The 14205-nt window shown below is 28.6% G+C and overlaps 3 protein-coding genes across 6 annotated transcripts; all 3 read left to right on the top strand.

Moving 5' to 3' along the window:
* The first annotated feature begins 882 nt into the window (after positions 1-882).
* Positions 883-2731, top strand: rasp (protein-cysteine N-palmitoyltransferase Rasp). The gene is made up of 6 exons (XM_018550625.1): positions 883-891; positions 966-1373; positions 1452-1592; positions 1668-1885; positions 2017-2363; positions 2631-2731. The coding sequence occupies exons 1-6, from the start codon at positions 889-891 to the stop codon at positions 2729-2731; spliced, it is 1218 nt and encodes a 405-aa protein (XP_018406127.1). The 5' UTR covers positions 883-888.
* Positions 2732-4208: 1477 nt separating this feature from the next.
* LOC108782356 (solute carrier family 35 member G1) lies at positions 4209-5714 on the top strand. The gene is made up of 2 exons (XM_018550624.1): positions 4209-4242; positions 4666-5714. Exon 2 carries the CDS (start codon positions 4668-4670, stop codon positions 5712-5714), a length of 1047 nt encoding a protein of 348 aa, XP_018406126.1. The 5' UTR covers positions 4209-4242; positions 4666-4667.
* A 4547-nt stretch (positions 5715-10261) lies between these two features.
* LOC108782347 (E3 ubiquitin-protein ligase RNF185) lies at positions 10262-13936 on the top strand. Of its 4 annotated transcripts, none has more exons than XM_018550612.1 (5): positions 10262-10609; positions 11402-11557; positions 11637-11768; positions 11865-12034; positions 13348-13936. In XM_018550612.1, exons 2-5 carry the CDS (start codon positions 11403-11405, stop codon positions 13443-13445), a joined length of 555 nt encoding a protein of 184 aa, XP_018406114.1. In that variant the 5' UTR covers positions 10262-10609; position 11402; the 3' UTR covers positions 13446-13936. The 4 variants fall into 4 exon arrangements, with proteins under 4 accessions (XP_018406114.1, XP_018406113.1, XP_018406116.1 ...); XM_018550611.1 differs by having other exon boundaries at positions 10262-11069; XM_018550614.1 differs by lacking the exon at positions 10262-10609 and adding an exon at positions 10731-10754.
* The last annotated feature ends 269 nt before the right edge of the window (positions 13937-14205 follow it).

Below are 14205 nucleotides of genomic sequence, written 5' to 3'. Positions count from 1 at the left end.
ACATTAAAACGACGCAATAAAAAACAGTGCGATAACGCGAATCACATATTCATCACACAATCCACTGACACATACTTAAAACACAACTACTGCAACGGGCAACCATATACATACCAAATGTGAAGCCAACATCTGTGCGAAAGAGACCATGGATATAAATGGTCGCACAGTGTAGCCAGGTGGTTCGCATGATTATCCCCTAATGTATTTCATTTCCCCCTAAAAATCCCCTAAACTTTCAACTTGATCGTCCTCCTATAGACATCTGTGTTATTCAGCCAATCAAGATAAAGCTGCTTTGTGTTGATTGGCTGAATTCCAATGCGCAATCTCAATCCAATCCGCGTCCACAACCCCAGCGTGACACGGGCTTAAAGAACAAGAAGAAGACCGGAATGTCCGGAATTTAGGATCTGGAATGATCACTTTAGATATCTCTGTGCTACATGGCATTTTTTGGAATTATTTTTGTGATTGGTATAATATTGTTAAAGCGGCAAGTTTAATTTATAACAATGAAAAACGAATACTTTAGTAACTATAAGCGCTATTATGAAAGTTATTTTTATTTCCTTGTATGGCCGTGCGCTATCATTTATTCTGTATATCAATTTTATTTGGCAAACAATTGTAAGACTAAAGAGAAAGAGAGTATAGCTAAACTGTTATGATGTGTTAATGATTTCAATCATATATGATTTGTTTTCAGTTTTCAATGACTATTATGATACATACAATGATTTTGATTCAGGCTGGACTTGGATTGGAAAGAAACGAGATACTTCTGACCAAGAGTGGCTTATATGGCTTACATTAGCAAATAGATTGATACCATGTGTTTTTATACATCATTTTGTCAGTCAAATTATTAAAGTCAACATTAACAGTATGGTACGATAGTTATATGCAAAATATGATGCAGAAGGAATTATGGATCAAAAGAAAATAACATGGACATTTTTCAGATATTATGCTATTGGTATATTTTATCATCAGTAGTTTTTTTATATTATTATTTGGGTATGTTGGGTATGTTATGCACAATACTACAACCTACTTTTTTATATATAATAACGTATATATGCAGCAAGAATGCAGCATGGATTATACATGTTTTGTACATGTTTGTAATACATATATTAAAAATTCCAAATGGTCGTTTTCAAAGTTGGCTGGGAATTACTGATGAGAAACATTATATTTTAACACTTGTTATGTGTTGGATACATTTAAGAAGTATCAGTCACAATATGGATAGTATTAATGACCAATTTTCTAGTTCAAACAACTTCATTCAAAAATTAGCATATTGCTTATATCTGCCTACGTTATTTTTAGGACCACTTATTTTATATCATGAATTTGTGGAATCTGTATGTATGAATATTTATATATATTACATTACAGAATTACATAGTTCAATAAAATATATGGATATTTTATTTTTTCAGATCAATCAACCACATCAGTATTGGAATTGTCAAAAGCTTTTAACATTTATGTTTAATTTAGTTAGATTTATATTCTGGTCTATTTTTACTGAATTGTTTTTACATTTTATTTATGTAAATGCTATAAAGTATCAATTGCAGGTAATAATTTTTTTATACAACATATGCTTACGTGTCATGAGATGTATATATAAAAATATATTTTATTTTATATAGGTTTTACAAAATTTGAATTCTTGGGAACTACTTGGTTTAGGATATTGCATGGGACAATTTTTTTTAAATAAATATGTTGTAATTTATGGAACATGCAGTAATTTATGTTATTTAGATGATATAAAAGCGCCATCACAACCTAAATGCATAGCTAGAATTCATTTATATTCCGACATGTGGAAATATTTTGATAGAGGATTATACAAATTTTTAATAAGGTAAGTTTGATTAAATTTATCTACTATATATGTATTTTTTATTCTGTTACAATAATCAAAAAGATTATATATGTTTCATTATAATACAGACTTAGATTTCTGTTAATTTGACTTCACTATTATATTTACAGATATATCTATGTTCCTATACGAAATTCTATATCAAATAGAAGCTTTGGAAAATTATTTGCATCATTTTTGTGTTTCACGTTTGTCTTTATATGGCATGGGATACAAATGAATATCTTTATTTGGGCATTGCTCAATTTTATAGGAATAATAATTGAAGATATAGGAACATCAATTGGCAAAAGTAAACAGTATTGTAAAGTACAGAATACATATTTATCTTCAAGAAATGCTAAGATGCTTCATTGCATATTGGCGAGCCCTCTTTTAGCAATGTCAGCGATATCTAATTTTTACTTTTTGGGTGGACAAGAAGTTGGAAATATCTTTACACAGAAAATAATATACGGCAAGTTTATTATATATACAATATCTAATTTTCCATTTTTTTCATATTATTATTTACTATATATAGAGAAATTATATCTGTTATTTTTTAATAAGATTTATTTTCTAATAAGATTTAATAATAAATATTGCATACCACACAATATTTATTATTAAAAATATATATATAATTTATTATTATTAAAAATTTTAATATTTTCTCAAATCTAAAGTAGAGAATTCTTATATTGTAAATAAGTCAAATTAAGATGCTAATTTTTGTCTATAGGATCTTGGAAAAGTCAATTTATTCTACTTTTCCTTCTTTACTGTTGCTGTCAAGTTTCTGTAGATATTAAAAGCTGGGAATTACGTCGTATGAAAAGATAATATGTACTCTCTTTCTTTAAAAAAATTTTAATTATCTACTAATTGAATGTTTTGTATATAAATTAATGCAATATGATTGACGCGTTAAATTAAAAGAAATATAATATAGAAATGTATCTGAGAAATTAAGATGATAAAATTATGATGAAGTTTGAAAGTTAATAAATCTTTTTTTATATAACGTTTTGTCATATTTGTTTAAATATTTCGCAAGAATATTTTTATAATAAAATACACAGACGATTTAAAAGAATATTCTTTGAGACTTTATTTTTCACAGAGAAAATATTATACAGAGTGTCTTGAATTTAAATTATCTATTGTAAGGTCTTAAAAGGGTCGAACATTAATTTTTTTTTTATATCGAAATACTGAATGAATCGCGTTTTAATTACGATATTCGTAATCAGGAAAGGCTCCTGAAGGTTCGTACAGAGCGATTTTTTTTGTAAAAAGAGAAAAATAATTTGTTCTGATATCTCACCCTATGTGTACTATGGTGCAATTGAGGTGTACATGATCTTATTAATAAAAATTTTCAGGAATCAATTTATAAAATTTTGCTCTGTACGAACCTTCCCAGCAATATAACAAAGAAATCCCAACAGGTTTCATAAAGAAATATTTCCTTGAGAAGAAAAATGACTTCAAGTCATCAGATGATTGCTAGTCATAGGGAAATTCTTCACGAGTTGGGTTACTAGGTAGACAAAATCCATAAAAAATGGCAGGCGAATGTTGGCATTTCTCGAAGAACCCTAGGATTTTGGACATATATATATATGTTCTCAACTGTGATTGGTCAATTCGCTTACTGATTACGTTTACGTAAATAGATAACGACAATGGAAAGAAGTGAGATAAAATATCAATGCCCTGGTTGGTTACACGTCTCGTTCGCGCATGTGCAGTTCGTTTTTATACATGGTGAAATCATGAGAGTTGCGCTACTGTATATATTGTGCTATGGCTGGTCTGTGGCCCTGATATGAACATTAGTGACAATTAGATCTACTCGTTTTAGTTGCAAATTTTGTACTTTGTTTTTTCTCTCTTTCTTCATTTAAAGTAAATACAATTTAATTTTATTTAAAGACAGAAAATGCAAGAAAGTATAATAAATATAAATATATCTACTATCAAATGGTAAAATATTTTGTTATAAGAGAATTATTACTATTTCATATTAACAAATAAGACAGTAACTAGAGAATAAATACAAAGAAAGCTTTTATAAATAAAACTATCATTTATGAGTTATGAGTGTAGAGTAACTTATAATATAGAGTTTTGTTATTAATATAAATTTAACAATGTGATCGTTAAAATATAACTACTAGTGATTAAATATAAAACAAGTATGCATTTAATTACGTAAGATTATAGAGCAAGTCTTGATTGTTTTTTGTTTTCTATCTAGGCTTCCTTTTGTGACTGTATTATTTGACACATAATCTTATGTATAGTTATTTACATAGAACGTGTTTGATAAAATCCAAATAAATTGATAGGTAAGTGTCGACAATATTTCTACGAACGATTAAGTAATATATAATTTAAGTTGATTAGATGAAATTATATATGTCTACGTAACACTTATGTTTTCTTCTATTCTACACTAATTATTGTGTATCATTAATTCATTTAAAATTTGTAATAATACAACATGCCACAAACTTTATTTTTATTTTATATATTTGTTTAACATTATTTCTCTGACATAATTATTTAAAGGAATGCAAAGTTTATAAAGTGTTTTATTGTCTTAAAATCTTAATTTTATTTTTAATTTTATATTTACAAGAATATTTTAGAATCTCAAAATTGTATCCTGTGGTCTAAAATGCTTCTTTTTTCATTTTCTATTAATATATATCTAATTTTCTACTATTATGTATCTAAATATACTTATTTTCACATTATATGTGTTACAGATATGTCAGAGCATGTGGAACTGCAGCATTTAGTGGATGCTGATATGGAAAGTAACACAACAAATCATAAAAGAAAGTTTTTTACTCTATTATGTAAATCGTGTCCTTATCTAGGTCTAGTATTAGCAACACTGTCGTCCTTGTTCTTCTCATTATGTAGTGTAATCGTTAAGAGTTTAGTAGAGATAAATCCAACAGAGATGGCAATGTTCAGATTCTTTGGGGTATTGTTACCAGCTATACCAATTGTGATTTATAAAGGTGAACATCCTTTTCCAAAAGGACATAGACTAATACTTATTCTAAGGAGTTTTATTGGTACAACAGGACTTATGTTAAGTTTCTATGCATTTAGACATATGCCATTGGCCGATGCCTCAGTTATTGTATTTTCTGTTCCTGTATTTGTATCAATATTTGCCCGGGTATTTTTGAAAGAACCTTGTGGATTATTTAACGTTGTTACTGTATGTTTAACATTGATTGGTGTGATATTGATAACACGACCGTCATTAATTTTTAGTCACACCATAGAATCTCTCTCAGATGGTCAAGTTAAGTCAGAACATGCAGATTTATGGAGTGCTATGGCTGCTTTCTCAGCTACTTTATTTGGTGCGAACGCATATGTTTTACTACGTGCATTAAAAGGTCTTCATTTCTCTGTTATAATGACAAATTTTGGTTCATTTGCTTTAATTCAAACTACACTCATATCATGGGCAATTGGTGCATTGTGTATGCCACATTGTGGTATAGATAGAGTTTTAATTGTTGCACTCGCACTGTTTAGTTTTGCAGGTCAAATCTTGTTAACTTTAGCTCTTCAGATTGAACAAGCTGGTCCAGTGGCCATAGCAAGATCTACAGATATTGTCTTTGCGTTTTTTTGGCAAGTATTATTTTTTAATGAAATTCCAAATCGATATTCTGTAGGCGGGGCTATATTAGTCACTAGCTCAGTTTTGTTAACAGGCTTAAGAAAATGGGCTCTCTCATTACCGGAAACATCAAATATAAAAAAATCTCTTGGAATCTTAATGATATAAATAATGGTATCTTTATTTAGAGAAGAAAGAAACTAAAGTAGACTACAAAAAAGAATGCCCAAGAAGTAATTATATATAAAAAATATTGTTACAAGTGATAGCAGTTTAAACGTTTGTTTTAAAATTTATGAATTTATATAGATATAACGTATACTTGATCTACATTAGTTTTCTTATTAGCTTATTCTATTCTAATAGTTATTTGAAGGTACTAATATTAAAATGGAGGCTATAATTATTTTAAATGGACTTAATTAAATTAAATTAAATTAACAACACCACACACGTTCAAGTATCATACAGTAGTTCTTCTAAGATATTAATCTATTTTTAAATATTAACGTAATTTTGCATATGTAATGCAATAATACTTTAAACATACGTTTAACATAATCATACTATTGTTTATTTTTTATGATTAATCTGTTGTTCCTATTGACAATATTAAGAAAGAGGATGTATTTGAAAACAATCAAAATATCATTTATTTTTTTTAAATTCATGTCTGCATATTTTGTATAGTAATAAATTATTATCAGTCAAGAAAGTAGTGCCTATAAGAGCCAAACACTGGTTGGTCGTGTGTAATACATTTATTATTTGTGAAAATTAATATACGTTTTGATATGGAGCCTTCTATCAATTAATTGATAGAAAGAAAGAAGATAAATATTTGCAGTAAATGTGAAATTATAATGCTAGATAGCAAATGTTTAAAGTGCTTTTTTGTAAAATTATTTTTTATAAATATGCATCTTTTTTATGAGTATTGAAGTAATTTTTAATGTTTCCAGAAAAAATGAATTTGATTGAGGTTTTGTTTTTAAAAATTATAATATATTAATTTTAAATTATAAGTAATTTTATTAAAGCTAATTTTATTAAGAGACGTGAAAACTTCACGAAAGAAATAGTCTTGATTTTACCTGATTTTGAAGATAGTTAAATGTGAAACATTCATCATTCTGTGATTATATGATATTATTTAATTGTAAAAATTGTACTTACACACAGACGTTTTTATTCTTGGATAATTTCTTTGACATTAAAAGACTACCAAAAGGAGAGATTATAGTCTGTTTATATTTCTGTTCACCATATATTTATTAACTGTTACATTGAAGAGGATCGAAATGTTTGTACATTTTTTTTTATCAAACTTTTTGTCAAACCAATATATATATATATATATATATATATTGGTTTGACTTCTTTACGCACCAAAAACTGCGGAGGCTTGCATAGGCATTTTATTTATATTTTATTTTCAAAAAATGAATTATAAAATGACAATTCTGTTTTGTAATTTTACAATTGCATTCTCATTTTTAATAATAGTATAAATGGAATATTGATATTAGGATAACAGGTATACTAAAGTTTTTTTTTCATGTTCTAATTAATGTCATAATTTCTATTTCGTTCTAATTAAAATCATACACACATATATATATATATATATATATGTATGTATGACATTAGTATACCTGATATCCTAATATCAATATTCCATTTATACTATTATTAAAAATGAGAATGCAATTGTAAAATTACAAAACAGAATTGTCATTTTATAATTCATTTTTCAAAATAAAAAAAAATATATATCAATATTTATTCACTTTCACTATTGTGTCATGTTTACTATTGTTTGTATATCTAAATTTTTTGAACATGTGATTCGCTAACTTTAAACTTTTTTAATTGAAAAATTAGTATAAAGATAGTCTCTACATTGTGGTATTAAGCCAAATGACCTCTACAATCTACCTAATAGGTATAAACATCATTAGCGGCGTATTGCTTCAATGTTGGTATGTTTAAAATTGTTAAAACATACAGCAAGTTGTCAGCATTATAAGCAATCATAGATTTACGCGATTTTGCTTAAACACAATTAATTCAAGATTATTTAATCAGGTATTGCTTTTTTCATTTTCTCTATTTTGGTGTGTGCGCGCATACTTGTGTGTACAGAGTGTGAGAAAAAGAGTGTATACACGTGTATATAGAAGCATATGATAGGAGTATATATATGTATGCACGCGCGTACATAGTAAACCATGAGTATAACAGTTACAGATGTAAATATATATCCTTTACATCTATATGTTACGTAACAGTTATAAAATCAAAAATGAACTTTAGACAGAAAAGGGCACTAGGAGTTATCTACGCTTAACTCCTAGTGCCCTTTTCTTTCTAAGTTAATTTTTTATTTAAACAGGAGTTTGTTATTTATGAATTAATATATTGTAACAGTTATACTCATGATTCGGTAAGATTACTATTTACTAGTTTATATGCTCCACATGGGACATGTAGTGTGACAATTGTATGTTATTTATTATATACAAATATGTATATAATAAAAACGTATTATATATAATCTTTTTAAATTGAAAGTCGCTATATTGATATAATTAATTTCCTATTTTTAATACTTCTTAATATTTTAATAAATTCCTCTGCAATAAATCCCTCTTCAAAATTTTATTTTATGATTTATTTTTTGCGATCTAAGGTGTTTTACGCGACCTTTCATAAAGTTAGAAAGTGAATAAAAAAAAATATGAAGTATTTAATCTTGTGAACGACGTAATTGGCGTAATAATATTTTTATTTTGCATATTAATGCAATAAAAATAGAGATCGAGAACAAAAATTAAAAATAAGATATTTATTTGGTTTCGACGTATTAAAAACAGGAAAGTTCAATTGTAATAGATTTAGTAATCTGTTGAACAGATTTTAAGTGTGCATATACGAGTTGTATTTTTATAGCAAGAAAGATTTTGATTGGTATATTTATTCGTCTTTTGTAATTTTAAATAAATATTCGCTATAGGATTTTTATATTTATAAGTTTAGAGTAGAAAAAATATCGAACTTATATGTATTACTTACTCTTTTTTTCTGTGATTTATATATATATAGGAACATTTTCTTAAATAATTAGTATGTAAGTGTAATATATTATATAAATATAGTCGAAATTATTTTGTCTCGAGACAGATAAACTACATATTTATTACAAATACAATTTTTACTTTTTAAGATACAAAAGATTAAAACAAACAAAATAGAAAAAAATATTTGTCAATATTCATATTTGTCATAATATAGATTTGCTTAATATAGAATCTACAACAAACATGTAATATTTTGTTTTTCTTCTATTATTACTATATAATAACATTTTATTTACTATAGTTTCATGAAGATTGTAAAAAATTACATTATGTATAGATACATATATATAATATATATATATTTACTTATTGATTATAGTATTTAAATATGAAAATTATATACATCGTATTTGCTTCGTAATATTAGTATAAAAAACAAAACGTTACACATGTAATATCTTCCATAGCAAAAAAGTCCCAGTAACATGACAACAAAATCATGCGGTTGCGCGCAAATTCATTTATATATAAACGTAATATTACATCAAAATTACAATGACTTGAGAAAGTTTGTTTTGTTATAGATATATTCCATAGTGGAAGAAGACTTGCACTATGATATCATTATAATATTAGGCGAAAGCTGTGATAAAAGCAGAGATAGTAGTGGCTGCATTGGAGGAGTGGGGGTAGTTCATATTTAGAAAAGGATACACTCATTCAAACTCATATTGGACGCGGAAACGCTTGCCGCGCGGCAAAATGTGACGCGGTAGCCAATGAGCTTGCAGCTCCTAACATATTCATTCATACCTTGACGGGAAGAGCAGTAACCAATCAGAACACGCGCTGGTAGTCGATTTTCTGTCAGAGCGCGTTTACACCTTGACGGAAAAGCGGATTGCGGAAAAGCAGTAGCCAATCAGAACGCTTATCCGCGGTTCCGTCATAGTGTAAACTCGCCCCAGACTTAAAAGTCTGTTGTAGATCTTGAAACACTAATGTGGTCTTCTGATTGGTTCCTGACATCTCAAAACTAAACTTAAGACAATCTTGAATATATAAACTGACTATAAATCGGTCGTAAAGCTGCGTTAAAGCTGCGTTAAAGCTCAATGTTCACAGTGCTAGAAGCTAGAACCAGCTAGAACTCGATCCGAGTACTAAGAAATTTGTAGCTCATCAACTTGTTATGTTTCCATAAAAATTACAAGTTGATATCGACCGATATTACTGCTGGAATAATAACGATAATCTGTCGCTCCAATTATTTATTTTATGTATCTTTATGGCCTAGGGGTCAATTCTGTATCTTGAAACGAATTGAAAATTATAAGAGTGAATTTACTAGAATAGTTATAATTTTATTGGTTAATACCTAGTAAATTTGCTCACTTTCGTAATTTTCACTTTGTTTCAAGGCCTATATATGCATGGAACTCAGCCATTGGTCGTATTCAAGTTGACGAAATGATTGATCCGATCAATCATATCCAATTGCTCGGTAAACAGGTTAATAGCTTTGTGATCTTTGCTCATCTTGAACGCGCTAATTTTCTAGATGACATTCACTTCACGTTGCAAAAGCATTGAAACATTTTTTGATTGGTCAATTCTGAAAATTCTTTTTTCTCATTGGTCAACGAAGCATTTGCAGTGTTAAATAGATAAATTGCGTCCTCTATTCCTTGAAATGTGTGCTAGTGCCTTACTCTCCCCTTCTTACTCTTCACCATCTTATTTCCACCATATTACTCTCTTTCTCTTTTACTGTCATTTGCTAATATCCTGTTTGGGAAATCATGTGTCTCGTATACATACACGTAGCGGTCATATAGCGCATTGTACTTATCGACATTCGATTGGATGGGAAAACAGATTTTCTGTTATTTGTTCTACTTGTACTGATTCTTGTGTCATTACGTTGTAAACAAGGAGATATTATTGCGTGAGAAGGTCGAACCCACCTTCCTATAACAAAAAGTGAGTGCTGCGGTTTTCGACTTGACATATGCGGTTGATGAAAAGGAAGGGGAAAGAAAAGATAAAGTTGACAAGATATATTTAACATTGTCAAAAAATACGAATGTAAAAAGAGAAAGAAATGAGATAAATAAAATGTAGAGAGGTTATACTGATGAGCAATCAAGAATTGTGTGATGTGTAAATGTAGGAATGGTCGATAGATCGAATGGCGTAGATAATTGTGTGTGTGTGTGTGTGTGCTGGTACATATATATATACAGAGAGAGAGAAAGAGATTGTTTTTTGCGATAGAATATTTAAAATTGCTGAAACATAAAATTTAACGAACAGATTAAATAATAGGAGAAGTTATGTGTTCTTTATATGTAAATTAAGGATGCTACGTATTAATGTTAGAGTGTAGAAAAAAAGAATGACGTAATGTTCGAGTAGAGAGAGAAAAAGAGAGTGTGTATATGTGCGTAAAGTAATTATCATATTAAATATACCTGTTTATTAAAAAACTAAAATTGTAAAACTGTGAAGTAAGTAATAGTAAATAATAATTAAAAAAAAATATAGAAAATAGGTTAAGGTTAACGGATTGAGTCATGGTTGGATACAAAAAAAAAAAGTACATGTGTTTAGGCAAGTTTAAGAATATAATATAATAAGGTTATATAGAATGAGACAGAAAAAGAAAGAAAGAAAAGTGATTTATTAAAGTGATACAATATTAAAGCACTATAAAATTAATTTATTGTTTATATAAGAATATATTAAATTTTGAATGTATGCATATACTTTAAGGATGAGCAAAACAAGGGAACAAGCTGGTTCGTCTAAGTCATCAGGATCTGCAGGCTCTACTGAAGAAAAAGAAAAGGATGAGAGGATTTTTGAGTGCAATATTTGTTTGGATACAGCAAAAGATGCAGTTGTTAGTATGTGCGGTCATCTGTTTTGGTAAGTATTGATTTGATAACACAGCACATTGAAGACTGAATTATTCTTTATGATTTAAATAATATAAATGATAATACAGTTGGCCATGTCTGCATCAGTGGTTAGAGACCAGACCTACTAGACAGGTTTGTCCAGTATGTAAAGCTGCAATAAGCAAAGATAAAGTCATTCCATTATATGGACGTGGAGCTGCAAAACATGAAGATCCAAGGTATAACTCGTTCCTTTCTATCTAAATTGAATATTATAAATTAGAAATATTGTATTAAATATCAAGTTTAATAAAAAAATATGACTTATATTCTAGGAATAACGTGCCACCACGTCCGGCCGGTCAAAGGTCAGAACCAGAAGCCAATGTCGGCTTTCCCGGCTTTGGCTTTGGTGAAGGTTCCTATTTGTCGTTCGGTATTGGCACTTTTCCATTTGGTTTTATTACATCGACTTTTAACATTGGAGAAACACGACCAAGCGCAGGTAATACTTGTTATAAATTTAAGGGGAAAAATATATAAAATTTTTCTTTTCCTTTTTATATTGAAAAAAATATAATTTCGAAATTGTAAGGCAAAACTATTTATCTTTATGTGTCTTTCTTTTCATACAATTGTTTAATTTTAAATATTTATTAAATTTTGAATGTATGCATACTTAAATAAAAAATCCAAAAGTTCATGGGTAGCACACTTGGGATATGGAATGCCCCATGCATATATACCATATTTGTAGTCATATTTATTACGTGCTGAAATATTTTCGGACTTTAAAACGCAGCTAAATTACTGAAAAATTTAATTGTAGTATTAGGTGCATCCAGAAGCACGATCACTCACTGAGCGCTCAGTGAGCTTTTGTACCTGTTTGGTTTATATTTTTAGATCTAATGGAATATGCCAATCAGATCAAAAAGCTCACTGTCGTGTTTCTGGATGCACCTAATACTACAATTAAATTGATGTAAATAAATTTATTGCGAAAAATATTATCTCGGCCAAGAGTCGAACCCGGATCTCTTGCATTTCGTGCGAGCGTCCTTAGACTACTGAGGCATGCATGAGTATTTTTGAGGAGATTGCCTGTTTCCTGTACTCATGTTTCAGCAGATGAGTGAGAACACATTAATACGTTTCTATATGTATTATTCATTGTCAGTTTTGCTCAATATGGAAAGAGGCACAGTCATACATTTACTTATCGTTTATTAATTATCACAGCAATTTTAAATTAAGTGATCGAAAAGAAGAAAATTTTTTAATAAATATTTTATACTGTCGTTTTTGCTGCACCATTCTTGCTTTCTCTCGCCATACACAGCTCTATAATTTTTTTCACCGTGATACTTAGTTTTTATAAAATGCAAGAAAATTGCAAGCGTTCTTGAATTTATAACGGTAGTGTATTGTCGTGTGAACGTGCTCTAAATTCCATTTAGGATGCAATCAATTTGCTGAAGCAATTTTTTATTGGTCATTTAGTAAAATTCTTTTTTCCGATTGATTAATCAAATGCTTCGAATCATTTAACAACTCCATCGTACATAAGAGATTATGTGCGTCCTTACGTAATAGAAGCAGCTATGATACGCACATGTTTTTTTGACTACGGCACGATAACAATCGAGGTTTTTTTTATTCTGTGAATCCTTTGTCTGATCACGAGGCATATCAGTGATATATAGTATATTACATTTAGATATTAATTCTCAAGTCATACAAATTTTTTTAATTTCTAATGTTTAATATTGCATTAATAATTAAAAAATAATTTAGAACAAAATTATTTACTTGCAGCTCCCAGAGGTACACCACAATATGAAGAAGAGCAGTTTTTATCTAAAGTATTTTTGTGGTTAGCAGTAATATTCATCTGCTGGCTGTTGATGGCATAACATTACTTCTAAATCTCACACACACACACAACACACACACACACACACACCAGTTTGCCCGATAATTTATAATTTTTGTCTAATGACATCCTGTCGATTTATGATAATCGCAACGTTACGTCGGTTTTCATTATGTGATTTTTGCAAACATCTCTTTGAAAAAAAGAAACAAAGATACAAATTTATTTCTGCGTATTTTAAAACTATACAACTAAAGAAATAATTTTTTCTTACTTTTGCTTTAGAAAAGAGGCAACAAGTGTATTGAACCATTTTTTGTCCATATAAAATGTTTTACACGGTTTCGTTAGCATTTACATACTTCGAACAGGATTAATCTTCAGACACAATGCGAGGGAATAGTGATAACGATAGAAATAGCACAATTTTAATTTGTAACACAAATAAATTGAAAACACCAAAATACACAGCCTCTGATGATTTGAAATCGTATTATTTTTATCGCTATTTCCATTTTCTTACATTGTGTTTGGGGCTTTATTCTTCAATTTGGATAATTCTGATATTTTAATGATATCTTTTTTATGTATATATTATATATAAATATATTATATTCGGAAGAAGTGTAATAATCACAAGTGCGTAATCTGTTATTTAATATATTAAAAGTAAAAAAATGTATAATTTAAGTGAAAACACACAAAGGAAAATATTAATGCATTAAGATAAAACGCGCGGTTTTATGAGGAACTGCAAATTTGAACAGAGAGTGTATATAATAAATAAATATATGTATGTA

The sequence above is a fragment of the Cyphomyrmex costatus genome, unplaced genomic scaffold, assembly GCF_001594065.2.
Source record: "Cyphomyrmex costatus isolate MS0001 unplaced genomic scaffold, Ccosl1.0 scaffold124, whole genome shotgun sequence".
Classification (NCBI taxonomy): Eukaryota; Metazoa; Arthropoda; class Insecta; order Hymenoptera; family Formicidae; genus Cyphomyrmex; species Cyphomyrmex costatus.
This window is presented reverse-complemented; position numbering and strand designations above follow the sequence as displayed.